The 15,547-nt window shown below is 39.8% G+C and overlaps 1 protein-coding gene across 1 annotated transcript in view; it reads right to left on the bottom strand.

Moving 5' to 3' along the window:
* The window catches only part of SCAI (suppressor of cancer cell invasion), a 190,555-nt gene that overhangs the window by 62,984 nt on the left and 112,024 nt on the right, over positions 1-15,547 (bottom strand). Inside the window, exons 4-6 of the mRNA XM_023217161.1 lie at positions 5,336-5,431; positions 4,054-4,140; positions 2,490-2,588 (exon numbers count right to left, since the gene is read on the bottom strand). Of these exons, the coding sequence (XP_023072929.1) occupies positions 2,490-2,588; positions 4,054-4,140; positions 5,336-5,431 (282 nt within the window). The remainder of the gene's footprint in view (positions 1-2,489; positions 2,589-4,053; positions 4,141-5,335; positions 5,432-15,547) is intronic.

The raw sequence follows: 15,547 nt of genomic DNA, 5'->3' as shown, positions 1-15,547 counted from the left end.
AGCTCACTGCAACCTCCGCCTCCCGGGTTCAAGCGATTCTTGTGCCTCAGCCTCCCGAGTAGCTGGGACAACAGGCGCGTGCCACCACGCCTGGCTAATTTTTTGTATTTTTAGTAGAGAGGGGGTTTCACCATGTTAGCCAGGATGGTCTCGATCTTGTAACCTCATAATCCACCTGCCTTGGCCTCCCAAAGTGCTGGCATTATAGGTGTGAGCCACCGCACCTGGCCTTTTTTTTAAGCTCTTATCAAACTTCTGGACTCCAGAATTCCAGCCTTGTCCAACCTGCTAGGCTCACTACTTACAAGACCCTGATTCTTTCACTACATATTTGCCTAGGAAACTCTGTTCTTCCAGGTAGCTCACTGTAACATCTCCCCACAACCTCCTGGGTATTCAGAATCCTCACCTTCTCCATATCCAACCAGGTTCAGCTTTGGCCATTTGCAACAGAATTGGGGTGTGCAGCTCCTAGGAGGAGTGGCTGTATGGTAATATCTCCTCTCCTAAGTACAATGGACCCATGGAATGAGATGTTCTGGGAGTGGTCTATGCTTAGTGACAGACACTAACCTTGAGATTGCTGGAACAAACTACTTATTCCTCCTGGTCTCGACATAATCCTTAGCTGCTGAGACAGTGCAGAGAGAACTTGTTCCTTTTGAGGAGTGAAGATTTTTGCCTTTTAAATGAACTGTGAGATTGTGGAATACTTCCTTACTTGGTTTTCTCTCCTGTCTCTTGATTTTAGCAGCTGTTGCTGACTGCAATCTTGACTGGCACTCTTACCCTGTGTGAACTAAGAAACAACCTACCAACTGAACAAAGACCCTCCTAACCACACACAGCAAGGTCAAGGATTTGCATACCAGATTGTCCTTTGATTCTAATTTACTGGCACAAAGCAAGACTTTTTGTCATCCTGATTCCAAATAATCCTACTTCTAAATGATATGCCCTGATCTAGGAAACTGCACAGGAAAACAATTCAAATTGGATGTTTGTTATTAAGGCACAAAATTATGGCAAGAAATCAAACTGTTGGGTATTAAGATTAAAGCCAATTTCCCTTTTGTCAAATTAGAAAATGCAGAAAAGTAAATTATACAAGGTGTTTTGCTATTACTTAAAATAGTTCTCTGCTTATATGTATTTTTAATGCTGATAAAATGTTACACAGCTCTTTTGTATTTTTGAAGATATAATTTATCTCACCAAGAATTAAGACAAATAGCATAGCAAGAATTTTTTTAAAATTAGGATTGGAGGAAATATATCTGTATTGAAAATATGTGAAGCAAACCATAGGAAAACCTAAGGGAAAAGTAATTGATGGAACTTCTGATGTAAGGGGATGACAAAAATATATGAAAAATGTACACTCCAGCATCTGCACCCCTTACATGTGCCATGCAAACGCCCCTAGACTAGTCTGAACAAGACACGCAAGGAAACTAAAGAGAAGAGTGGGGCTTTCCCCAAAATGTCACTGTTTAGTTGGAAAGCTTACAACAGTTAACCACAAAGTGTTCTCGAGAAAAACATGTCAAAACTGTTTTCTTCTATTGCTAAGAGAATATAATCTTTTCACCATATAAAAACTGTGAGTTCTGTTGCTGGGGTAGACAGAATATTCAGACCTTCTGTGCCTGAACTTTCTCATCCAACAATTCCCAGAATGCTAGCAAGAAAGATTCTCCAGAAGATCTCTGACTTCTTCCACAATTTCATACTCATCTGGAATTAACAAAATCACAATCCAGGCTGGGTATGGTGGCTCATGTCTGTAATCCCAGCACTTTGCAAGGCTAAGGCGGGTGGATCACGTGAGGTTAAGAGTTCGAGACCAGCCTGGCCAATGCGGTGAAACCCCATCTCTAGTAAAAAATACAAAAAAATTAGCCGGGGGTGGTGGCACAAGCCTGTCATCCCAGCTACTTGGGATGCTGAGGCAGGATAATTGCTTGAACCCAGGACGCGGAAATGGAGGTTGCAGTGAGTTGAGATAACACCACTGTACTCCATCCTGGGCGACACAGCAAGACTCCATCTCAAAAAAAAGAGAGACAGAGAAAATTCAAACAATATTAGCATGCTATTCCCTGGTCCTACATGACAGTTGTCACCAGGCTTTTGAAGAGACATGAATTAAGATTACACAGGCTAAAGAATAAATGTTATTTGCTAAGCCTTGTTTTGGAGTCATTTCTTTTGTATTAAATCTATGTGAATTCAGTCAATCTCTTGTACAACAATAACCCAACCCTCCTTTGGTATTGTGACATCTGTTACAACATCTTTGATGTTTATTGCTTAGGTAACATATACCTCTCTATGCTTTTGAAGGTCTACTACATAGTAGGCACTCAATAAAGTCTCGTAAATGAGTGCAAGTTATAAACACATGTATGCTTTTCCGCACAATTTCCACGCAGACTAAAGACTGAGTGTTTTATCCTCATCTTTCTAAAAACATAGCAGATACATACCTGTCTTCTTTATTGACTTGAGAATAATATGATCTCTGTCTGATTGCAGAATAGAAGGAAAAAGCCTCATTCAGATAGCTGGTTTCAGATGTGCGTAAGCTATGAGAAAAGATAAAGTTTTAAATATGACAGTGTCAGAGACTCTTCACCACAGTAAATACTTGTTCTATATACTGCTGTATTCCTCTATCTCATGGGGTGAGGGGGTGGGAATGACTGTCCTAAATTTGAATCGGCAAGGTAATATCACCCTTAAAATGCATAAAAAATAATAATTAAAATTTTTGAAAAACATCCTTGCTGCATCCAAGCCTTTTTTGATGCCAATCCATATTGCACATTACCCTCCTTCTCTGAAGTGACTCAAACAGCATTCCATCCAGTGAAATCCTTATCTCCCAGGACTAGGTCACTTCCTCAAATCCATACAGTCCTTTGGCCCATTTCTTTAATTTTTTTCCTCACAGAACTGAGGAATGCACTAATCCATATTAATCTTCAGGGGATGTTAATGAATTATGTTTCACAAGGGACTTTTTAAGAAAATATTTCTACCCGAGAAAACACATTTCTAGTTTTATAAGGGACTTTTTAAGAAAATATTCTACCCAAAAGAGTGATTTTAATGGTGGGAATTTGGAATGGTACGCCAAAATGTAGGAAATGGAAGAAGTTTTATTGTCTTTTTTTTTTTTTTAATTTTTTTTTTATTTTTTGAGACAGTTTCACTCTTGTTGTCCAGGCTGGAGTGCCAATGGCATGATCTCGGCTCACTGCAACCTCTGCCTCCCAGGTTCAAGCAATTCTCCTGCCTCAGCCTCCTGTGTAGCTGGGATTACAGGCACCCACCACCACGCCTGGCTAATTTTATCTTTTTAGTAGAGATGGGGTTTCACCAGGCTGGTCTCAAACTCCTGACCTCAGGTGAGCCACCTGCCTTGGCCTCCCAAAGTGCTAGGATTACAGGCGTGAGCCACCACACCCAGCCATTTCATTGCCTTTTAGATTACAAATGGTCCAAGCCTTTTTTATTGTATACCTGATTATCACTTTGGGATAATGAGATGTAGATTCCTAAAGGGACCCTTCTTGTTTTCTGAACTCAGGGATGGGACTATACAGATGTTAGTGCTCTAAGGATATAATAAAAAATATCTTTCAAACATCCTGCAAATATGAGTTTTTTAAAGTATCCTTCTGAAAATCATTCATTTATACATACAAATTACAATATAATGCTACACAAGACAAGTGAAGGCAAGTGAAGCTGTAAGAACAATAAATCCTTTAGTATTAATCATTTATCTAAAACCAAGATCAAATTTTTAAGTTATAAATGAGTCCGAACAAATGAAGTGTTTGGGAGGCAAGCCTTTAAAACAAATAGTACTTTAACTATGGAAGGTTATTGCACAACATTGTCTTGATCAATCTGGCCCGAACTACTAAGGTTTCATTTGTAACTCACAATTTTCATGCCTAGCAATGAGGATACTATGTATACTTCTGCATGCTATGTTTTAATCAGACAACACTTGACTCTTTCCATGTGTAATTTACTTACTAATAATGATAGTATAGCTGCCCAATCTTGGAAGCAATTTCTCCTATTTGCCAGCGCTTCAAGCCATACCGATTATCCAAGACTTGTCTGTTTTATATAGGATACAAGAAAATAGAAATAGGAGTCTATAAATTCCAAAACTAATCAAATCTGTAAATTCAATAGGATAAAATACCATCCAATTCAGCAAAGCTAATGAATTTTTCATTAGATTTCAACATAGTCATTCCATTAAATTTAAAAGCATTTCATTAAATGTCTATTTATAAGTTGAAATATAAAAAGAAACTACTTTGGCCAATAAACATGTATTTTAGAATGAAACCATAAATCATCCTACCTATGCTCCAGCTGCTCTGAACCATTCCACATATAATATTCCACATATAATATTCCACATATCATATTCCACATATAATATTGTCTTTAAAAATCAGACAAGAATGTTACTTTTTTTTTCTCTTTTTTTGAGACAAAGTGTGACTCTGTTGCCCAGGCTGGCGTGCAGTGGCATGATCTGGGCTCACTGCAACCTCCGCCTCTCAGGTTCAAGTGATTCTGCTGCCTCAGTCTCCTGAGTAGCTGTGATTACAGGTGTGCACCACCATGCCTGACTAATTTTTGTATTTTTAGTAGAGACAGGGTTTCACCAGGTTAGCCAGGCTGGTCTCGAACTCCTGACCTCAAGTTATCCACCCACCTCAGCCTCCTAAAGTGCTGGGATTACAGGCATGAGCCACTGCACCCAGCCTTATTTTATTATTTATTTTCATTTATTTATTTATTTTTTTGAGACAGGGTCTCTCTCTGTTGCCCAAGCTGGAGTGTAGTGACACAATCTCAGCTCACTGCAACCTCCCCCTTCAGGGTTCAAGTGATTTTCGTGCCACAGCCTCCTGAGTAGCTGGGATTACAGCTGCACACCCTACACCTGGCTAATTTCTGTAGAGATAGGGTTTAGCCATGCCGCCCAGGCTGGTCTCAAACTCCTGAGCTCAAGCAATCCTCCCACCTTGGCCTCCCAAAATGCTGGGTTTACAGGCATGAGCCACCATGCCTGGCCATACATTTTAAAATCTTAAATAAATAGGAAAGAAATAAATTTGTTTTCATTTGGGTTATAAAGATGAAATATGTTATTTTAAAAGTACCAAGATTTACCTTTGCTTTGGTGAAAAAAAAGAAAAAGCACCAAGATAAAAAGCACTGAAGTAGTGAAGATAAAAACTGTGACTAATACAAAACAGGCCTTTGCTCTCCTTTAACTATGAAATTAATTTACCGATGCTGCTGCTGGAACTTCCAGAGTTTGGTGTAAACATCAAAAGTTCTTCCAAAATAGGACTGCCACTGCTTCTGTCCATATTGTGGCAAATCTCTGTAATAGTAAATGAGTATATATTAATATTAAACTTCTTATGCTATTTGGAAATTAAGTCTTGTGATGGTACAAACCAGATAGATGTAAAATGCTTGCATTCAGGCTTTCTTTTTTAAAAAAAGTTACACTTTTTGGAGCAGAAATAATTCTATAACTAGGGTCCAGGACATGCTCTCTTCCTATTCTCCTCCCTACTTCTGACAGGTTGTTCTTAGTATTCTTTGCAGATGCTTCTCCCATGAGGTTTCTGGTACTCTCTCTTCCCTCTCCCTGGGTGATCTTATTCACACTCACTTACATACTGACAACTTCCAAATATTTTTTTTTTTTTTTTTTTTTGAGACGGAGTCTGACTGTGTCGCCCAGGCTGGAGTGCAGTGGCGCGATCTCGGCTCACTGCAAGCTCCGCCTCCCGGATTCACGCCATTCTCCCGCCTCAGCCTCCGAGTAGCTGGGACTACAGGCGCCCGCCACCACGCCCGGCTAGTTTTTTGTATTTTTAGTAGAGACGGGGTTTCACCATGTTAGCCAGGATGGTCTCGATCTCCTGACCTCGTGATCCACCCGCCTCGGCCTCCCAAAGTGCTGGGATTACAGGCTTGAGCCACCGCGCCCGGCCTACAACTTCCAAATATTTATCTTCAGCTAAGAACTCAGCTGAATGTTTGAAAAACACTGCTTTAGAAAATATACCTAGAAATGGATATGTAGATGGTATTACTGTTCTACACTATTCTACCCTCTCCCTATAAGATAAATACACATCCCTGTCCTTGAACCTGGTGACTTATAGCACAGTCTTTGAGAGGCAAATACTCCCTACCATACAAACATTGGGCCTGGCCATATTAGCTTACTTTGGCTAATGAAATATAATTGTAAGTTATTTATATCATATCTTACGAGAAGATGAAGAGCACTGAGTGTTTCGGAATTTTCAATTTTCCCTCTGACCTAAGACAAAGACAGGGCTGTTCCTCAGCCTGGAACACTGAGTAAGACACATTTAACAGAGCCCCAAAACCACAGACAACTTGTAGCTAACATGGGAGCTAGAAATACATCTCTACTGTAGGAAGGCACTACAATGTGAGGGTTGTTACAGCAGCCTTGCTTAGGAAAAGCTAGTCCAGAAACTGTTAACAGGAGTAGGTTATCGCCATAACAAACACGTAACATACCTGACACCTGCAAATTGCGACTGAGTAGCAAGTAACTGTTACTGAAGGCTGGAAACAATGATGACCTATCTAATGCAATGGTAACACTGCATTTGCCTGAGAAAACTGAGAAAGCAGATAATATGATTAATGAACTTGCTGATTTATACACAGAGGTTGGGAAACACTATGTTGCTAGCCCTGGATGCTACTGGCTACACTTAAAATACTGCGAGAAAAAGATGAACTCAGAAAAGAATTAGCTGCAAGCGGAGTTGAAAAGAAAAAGACAAAATTCAGAAATTCAAGAACTCACAAGATTGAATGACACCACAATTACTAATGCATAACTGTAAAAGATATAATTGAGAAATGCCACCCATAAATGCCAATTATAATTCAGCCTCATTTTCAAGGGCAAAACTTCTTCATTAAAGTCTGTGAATAGATGAAGATGGCCCCAAGTACCTTTTTTCAGTGGGACAAAATAGATTCGGGAAAGGTATTTAAGAATTTGGCTGTCTTGTAGAAACATGATAAACTCAAGGTATCTCTAATAAAGTCTAGAAGGCAGACGTGTCTCAAAGAATTTAGGGTATGGCCATTGGTACATGGAGCTAACTTGAATCAAATTATAAAGAGTCAACTACATTTCACAAGATTTGTACTACTGAAATCACTTTTTTAAAAAAAATAAAGGAGCAATACATTCATTGAATTTAGTGGTAAGTGAATAAATCTAGAGATCAATTTGGGGAATTCATATTTTTTCTAGTTTTGTCAATAGCATTTCTTTCCATTTATGGTACAAACATTGTCATTAAATACATTTTTAACTCTTATAAAGGTCCTATATTTCCTGGTTCATATTACTGTAAGGTCTCATATTTTCATTGTTTTTGCGAAAGGTACCTATTTTTTAAGTTACATCTTTTGATTTTTTTATGATGGAAAATTTCAAACATACACAAAAGTAGAGAGAACAGTACAATGACCCCTAGGTACCATCAGCAGATTCACAGATGAACAATTTAGAGCCAGTCTCTTCTATTTAGGGTTACCAGGTAAAATACATGTTTTTCTTTCTGGGCCCCCTACTCCTTTCTCTGAGGTTTTCTGTCTACATTTGTTGTGCTAATTCAACTCTGTCTAAATCAGTACCCCTATGACCACCACTAGCACTATTTTCAATTAAGAAAAGAAGTACAGGCTGTATTTATATTGATCCCTATAACTAAAACGTCTACAGAAATATTTAAAACAGAGAAAACACTCAAATGTTTAGTAGTAAAATGAATTTAATTTAATTAATTAATTTATTTATGTATTTATTTTTTGAGACGGAGTGTCTATCTGTCACTAGGCTGGAGTGCAGTGGCGCGATCTCGGCTCACTGTAACCTCCACTTCCTGGGTTCAAGTGATTCTCCTGCCACAGCCTTCTGAGTAGCTGGGACTACAAGCACATGCCACCACGCAGGGCTAATTTTTGTATTTTTAGTAGAGACAGGGTTTCGCTATGTTGGTCAGGCTGGTCTTGAACTCCTGACCTTAGGTGATCCACCTGCCTCCTAAAGTGCTGGGATTACAGCCGTGAGCCACCATGCCCACCCTCTGGGTAGCTTTCCTTTTGCACCATCAGGATATCTTGCTATTGGTGTCACCTACCTTGCTGTTAGGCAAGGTATATTGTGAAGACACTCAATGGAAGGAGAAAACCTGATTACTAATATTATGCTTTTTTTTTTTTTTAGATGGAGTCTCACTCTGTTGCGCAGGCTGAAGTGCAGTGGTGCTATCTCAGCTCACTGCAACCTCCACCTCCTGGGTTCAAGCGATTCTCCTACCTCAGCCTCCAAAGTAGCTGGGAGTACAGGTGCCCGTCACCATGCCCGGTTAATTTTTTTATTTTTTAAGTAGAGAAGGGGTTTCACCATGTTGGCCAAGCTGGTCTTGAACTCCTGACCTCAGGTGATCCACCCACCTTGGCCTCCCAAAGTATTGGGATTACAGGTTATGAGCCACTGCGCCCAGTCTACTAATATTATTCTATCAAGTGCTAAGAATTATGAAGGCCATATAAAGTAATGTGAAAAGTGATCTCTTCAATTAATAGGATTATTGGTTGTCATAGACAGAAAATATGATCACATATGTAGAAAAAACTGCAAATAAGTACTAAATTACATGACACTGAATAAAAGTAATAAGGTGTCTAGAAAACTGACAATTATAAGTTAATAACACTTTGTAGCACAAGTAGGAAAATAGCCTGAATTAAATAAGTGATGTATTATGGGAACTAGTAGAAAATAAGGTATAACAACAACAACAACAAAGAAAATAAGGCATAATAGGTAGGCTGGAGTCAGTTTATACAGCTCAAGAGCATCACGTTTTTCTGGTCCTTTTATGTAGGTTTCTTTCCTACATTTAAAAAGATAATAACTGCTAATGGGTACAGGGTTCTTTTGGGGACAATGAATGTTCTAAAATTGACTGTAGTGACTAAATTGTGTTCTAAAATTGACTGCACATAACCTGTGAGGATACTAAAAACCACTGAGTTGTATAATTCCAAAAGGTAACTTGTAAGATATTTGAATATCCCAATAAAGATGTTCTTTTTAAAAAGAGTAATATAATTAAAAAAGCAATACATGATGGACTGAGCATGTAATTTTATCTTCTCTCTCGAGGCTCCATACAGAAATAAAGAGAGGGAGGCAATCAGTAGATGAGAGATTTCAAGAAACTTCTGAAAGAACAACACTTGATGAAGAAATATCCTTATTATATGAAGAAATATCAATATTATTACTTCCTACTAATCAAAATCCTGGTGGGAAAAAGATGACACACCAAGTGGGTCACTGGGAAGAGTTTAACAAAGAGGCTACAAAGATGTGAACAGAGTCAAGGGAAACCAACAAGGAACACTTGAAGGACCTGTGACTAAGTTACTATCCCTTCGGCCTGGTGCAGCAGGGGGAAGGGGAAGTTCCAAAATTTAAGGGAGGGAGCTGGTGAAATACACATATGTGCTCACTCTACTCCTGCCCTCCAACTTCCTGCTGACCCTTTCCATTGGTGGAGCCCAACTGGAAGACAGAGGGCAAAGATATCAGTTGGAGCAGCCTATAAAGGTTAGTCTCCTAGGGTAGGAGAAGAGGCAAAAAAGTAGACCTGGAAGGGCAAACTGCAAATGTCCAGCCTAGTGCCTTCCATATAAAAGAGTGAAGAAAGCTGGAACCTGGAAAACATGAGAAAGGAACCACATGTGAAAGGACTCAACCCAGAGAGTTTACAATAGAAAAACAGGGCAGGGTACAGCAGCTCATGTCTCTAGTCCCAGCACTTTGGGAGGCCTAGGCAGGCAGACAGCTCGAGCCTAGGAGTTCGAGTCCAGGCTGGACAACATGGCAAAACACAGTCTCTACAAAAATAAAAACAAAAAATAAAAAATAAATTAGCCAGGTGTAGTGGCACACACCTGTAGTCCCAGTTACTCAGGAGGCTGAGATGGGAGGATTCATCGAGCCTGAAGATCAAGTCTGCAGTGAGCTGTGATCATGTCACTGTACTCTAGGATGGGCAACATAGCAAGACCTGTCTCAAAACAAACAAACAAACCCCAAAAACAAATAGTGTAAAAAAGAGTGATCCATCTGAACGTGAATGTAAGGATGAATTCATTTGAGATATACACTGGAACTACAGAGAAGGGAAGATCATTTCTCAATTCCTGGCTTTGCTATGTATAATATTTGCATAGTCATATGTCAAAATGTTGTTTATTATCTGTTTTCAACTTTTAGAATCCATGTATAGATCAAACACAAAATATTTAACTATGATTATAGAATGGTAAATAAATTTTATGTTCTGTGAAATAAAAACATGAAGTTACAACTGACCAAAACTAAGCATGAGAAAAGAAGAGAGGCTGGGTGTGGTGGCTCATGCTTGTAATCCCAGCACTTTGGGAGGCTGAGATGGGAGGACTGCTTGAACCGAGGAGTTCAAGACCAGCCAGGGCAACAAAGTGAGACCCCTGTCTCTAGCAAAAATGAAAAAAAAAAAATAGCCAGGTATGGTGGCATGCACCTGTGGTCCCAGCTACTCGGAGGCTGAGGCAGGAGAATCGTTGGAGTCCAGGAGGTCGGGGCTGCAGTCAGCTGTGATCACACCACTGTGCTCCAGCCTAGGCAACAGAGAAGAAAAGAAAGAAAGAAAAGAAAAGAAAAGAGAGAGAGAGAGAGAAAGAAAGAAAGAGAGAAAGAAAGAGAGAAAGAGAAAGAGAGAAAGAGAGAAAAGAAGAAAGGAAGAAAGAAAGGAAGGAAGGAACACAGAAAGAAAGAAAGAAAGAAAGAAAGAAAGAAAGAAAGAAAGAAAGAAAGAAAGAAAGAAAGACAGAAAGACAGAAAGAGAGACAGAAAGAAAGACAGAAAAAGAAAGAAAGAGAAAGAAAGAAAGAGAGAGAGAAAGAAAGAGAAAGAGAGAAAGGAAGGAAGGAAGGAAGAGAGACAGAAAGACAAACAGAAAGAAAGAAAGAAAGAGAGACTGAAAGACAGAGAAAGAAAGAAAGAAAGAAAAAGAAAGAAAGAAAGAGAAAGAAAGAAAGGAAAGAAAGAAGGAAGGAAAGAAAGAAAAAGAAAGAGAGAGAAAGAAAGAAAGAAGGAAGGAAGGAAGGAAGGAAGGAAGGAAAAGAAACAAAGAAAACAAGGAAAAAATAGAAAAGATGATGAAAGTAGTGGGAATGAAAACTTACCTTACAAAATGGAATCAAAGGGATACCATCAATACGGTGCATGGATGGGTTAAAGGACTGGATTTTGAAGTCAGGCTGGCTTGGTACCACTAATTGTCTACACAATCTTACACAGAGTAAACTTTATGCCTTAGTTCCTCATTTATAAAATGGGAATAATAATAATAGAGCCTAGACCATAGGTTTGATGACAAGAGTCAGTGAGTTAATACAGGTAATACACAACACCTAGTAAAAACACAAAAAAATTAGATAATACTATCATCTATGATTAGCATTTTAAAAGTGTGCTGCCAGTAGCTGACAATACGATTAATAAAATGAAAAATGGGCCAGGTACAGTGACTCAAGCCTGCAATCCTAGCACTTTGGGAGGCCAAGTCAGGAGGATCATTTGAGGCCAGGAGTTCGAGACCAGCATGGTCAAAAAAGTGAGACCCTGTCTCTACAAAAAAATTTAAAAATTAGCTAACCAGCAGCCCTCAGGGCTGCTCTGCCTACAGAGTAGCCATTCTTTTCTTTCTTTACTTCTCTAATAAACTTGTTTTTACTTTAAAAAGAAATTAGCCAGGTGCATGCTTGTAGTCCCAGCTACTCTGAGGGCTGAGGCGGGATGACTGCTTCAGCTCAGGAGGTTGAGGCTGCACTGAGCCATCATTGCACCACTGCACTCCAGCCTGGGCAACAAAGGGAGTCCCTATATTAAAAATAAATAAATAAAATGAATAATGGGAAAACCAAGAATAGTGGTAATGTAAATTCAGAGGGTATGGTGGGGATTAGACAGTATGTGTGAATCACTTGAAAGAGGCCTGGCATAAAGTAAGCACTAATAAATGTTAGTTGCTATTAATATTCTTATTCCTGCTACTATTTCTTTTATTTATTTATTTGTTTATTATTATTTTTATTTTTTGAGATGGAGCCTTGCTCTGTCGAGTGCAGTGGCGCTGGAGTGCAGTGGCACAATCTCGGCTCACTGCAAGCTCTGCCTCCCAGGTTCACATCACTCTCCTGCCTCAGCCTCCTGAGTAGCTGGGACTACAGGTGCCCACCACTGCGCCCAGCTAATTTTTTTGTATTTTCAGTAGAGATGGGGTTTCACTGTGGTTTCGATCTCTTGACCTCATGATCTGCCCGCCTCTACCTCCCAAAGTGCTGGGATGACAGGTGTGAGCCACCACGCCTGGCCTTCCTGCTACTATTTCTATGGGGCAGGGAAAGGAGTAGCTTTTAGGTAAATGAAATCTTCATTTATTGTGGCAGGATATCAAAGGAGAATGTATAAATTAATAAACCAAGAAAGAGTGATAAAAGTATATTTGAGAAATGAAAGTAAATGCCAGGAAAACTAAAATCAGAAGGAGTCAAAAGTGATTGCCTCTGAACAATGAGGACTCTAGGTGAGAGGGATGTTTTAGACAATACTACTTCATAGTGTAAGCCCTTTTATATTATTTCACCTTGTAAAACTCATGTTTTTAATTATGAGGTTATATTTTAATTCATTTTTTGAATTGGTAATTTATACACATAGTATAAAATTCAAAGACCACAAAAGGTATGTATAGAGTAACTCTCCTCCACTTCTATTCCAAATAACCTAGGTCTTCATTCTGAGAATGTCCTCCTTTATTTACTTACAAGCATGTAATTGTGCATGTATGCATATAGATATGTTATTGTGAAAAAGAAGTTTTAAATAAATACATTAAGAAAAAAGTAGCCGGGCATGATGGCTCATGCCTGCAATCTCAACACCTGGGGAGGCTAAGGCGGGAAGAGCACTTGAACCCAGAAGTTTAAGACCATACTGGGAAACATGGAGAGACTTTATCGCTTCAAAACATTTTTAAAAAAATTATCCAGGCAGGCCAGGCACACTGACTCACGCCTGAGTAATCCCAGCACTTTGGGAGGCCGAGGCATGCTGATCACCTGAGGTCAGGAGTTCCAGACCATCCTGGCCAATATGGTGAAACCCTGTCTCTACTAAAAGGACAAAAATTAGCTGGGTGTGGTGGCAGGTGCCTGTAATCCCAGCTACTTAGGAGGCTGAGGCAGGAGAATCGCTTGAACCTGGGAAGCAGAAGTTGCAGTGAGCGAAGACCGCACCACTGCACTCCAGCCCTGGGCAACAAGAGCAAAACTTCTCTCATTTAAAAAAACAAAAACAAAAACAAAAACAAAAAACACATTAGCCAGGCCTGGTGGGACTACATGCCTACGGTCCCAGTTCCTTGGGAGGCTGAAGTGAGAGTATCATTTGAGCCAAGGAGGTCAAGACCAGCCTGGGCAATATAGTAAGACTCTATCCCTACAAAAAAAAAGTACAAGATGAAAAAGAACAATCCCATGATCTACCAATTTCCATTTAATATTTTAGTGCATTTCTTGCCAGACTGTTTCCTGGTCATATTTGTCACCTTAAATAAGGAAATTGTATTTCTGTTTCATTGGCTGTCTAAGACTATTAGTGATCTAACTGCGTGAAGGAAAGGGTTTTATATAAGAATTTCTTGGCCACGTGCAGTGGCCAGCACATTGGGAGACCGAGGCGGGTGGATCATTTGAAGTCAGGAATTTGAGACCAGCCTGGCCAACATGGTGAAAACCTGTCTCTACTAAAAACACAAAAAATTAGCCGGGTGTGGTGACGGGCGCCTGTAATCCCAGCTACTTTGGAGGCTGAGGCAGGAGAATTGCTTGAACCTGGGAGGCGGAGGTTGCAGTGAGCCGAGATTGTGCCACTGCACTCCAGCCTGGGCGACAAGAGTGAAACTCCATCTTAGGAGAAAAAAAAAAAAAAAGAATTTCTTGTGCCCATTTTTTGGGGCCATCAAAATAAGAAATAACAGGTCAGTACAGTGGCTCATGCCTGCAATCCCAGCAATTTGAGGGGCCAAGGCAGGCAGATCACTTGAGCCTGGACATGCCCAGCCTGGGCAACATGGCAAAACCCTGTCTCTACAAAAAATACACAAATCAGCCAGGCATGGTGGCACAGGCCTGTACTGCTAGCTACTCGTGGAGCTGAGATGGGAGGATCAATTGAGCCCAGGAGGTCAAAGCTGCAGTGAGCCATGATTGCGCCACTGCAGTCCAACAAGACTCTACCTCAAAAAAAGAAAAGAAATAATTCAAATGAAACTGTTTCCTTTTAAAGCATCATTGAGAAAGCCACAAAACAAGGCCTATCAGTATGGCTAGCTCAAGCTGCTACGTTTTGTTAAAATGTTTTTCTTGAGATAAACTGGGTGCAGTGCACATCGGTAATTCACCAAGCCTGTAATACCATGACGTCTAATTTACGATTTCCTTTTGAGCTATTTCTTGGCCAGCAGCTGTGTGTCTCCAAATAATTTTTCCCTCAAACCAGCATGTTTTCTGAATATGTCCTCTTGATCTGCTTACCTAGATGTTTTCCAAATGCTGTAGAATGTTTTCTAAAATTTCATCTTTATTTTTTCTATTGCAACTTTTCTGATTTCTCCATGAAAAATATTGGTACTTCTTTAGTTGTATCAACTTCATTCTCTTGACTTCATATTTATCATTTTCTCAGGATACTGAGGGATCATCTCTAGTTCTTCCTGAATATCACTAGCTAAATGTTTTGAAGCATCAGTAGGATTAGTCTGCGGTCACATCACCCTGAGGCACGGCATCTTGTCTAAGTATCAGTTTTACTTTATTGTCTTTGATGTGAATTTTAATCCTGATACTGCATTTTTGCTTTCCTGAACATCTTTCTTGCTTTATTTAACCTTAGCCTGTTCTCTCCTTGTAGTTTTATGCTCTTTCACAGAAGCCATGATCTGTGGCATTTTATTACAGAAGACAATCTTCTGGAAGTTTATTATGCCCAGCCAATTGATCTTTACTCATTGGTTTCATAGCTCTCAGTATGTACATTGTGACAGTGATAATATTTCCTCCCCCTCTTACATTCTGCTTAATTTTTAGAAATAGCAAACTGGGGCCGGGCACAGTGGCTCACACCTGTAATCCCAGCACTTTCGGAGGCCAAGGTGGGCAGATTACGAGGTCAAGAGAGCAGACCATTCTGGCCAACGTGGTGAAACTCCATCTCTACTAAAAATACAAAAAAATTAGCTGGGTGTGGTGGCACGCATCTGTAGTCCCAGCTACTTGGGAAGCAGAGGCAGGAGAATTGCTTGAA

Source organism: Piliocolobus tephrosceles, chromosome 14 (assembly GCF_002776525.5).
Source record: "Piliocolobus tephrosceles isolate RC106 chromosome 14, ASM277652v3, whole genome shotgun sequence".
Lineage (NCBI taxonomy): Eukaryota > Metazoa > Chordata > Mammalia > Primates > Cercopithecidae > Piliocolobus > Piliocolobus tephrosceles.
This window is presented reverse-complemented; position numbering and strand designations above follow the sequence as displayed.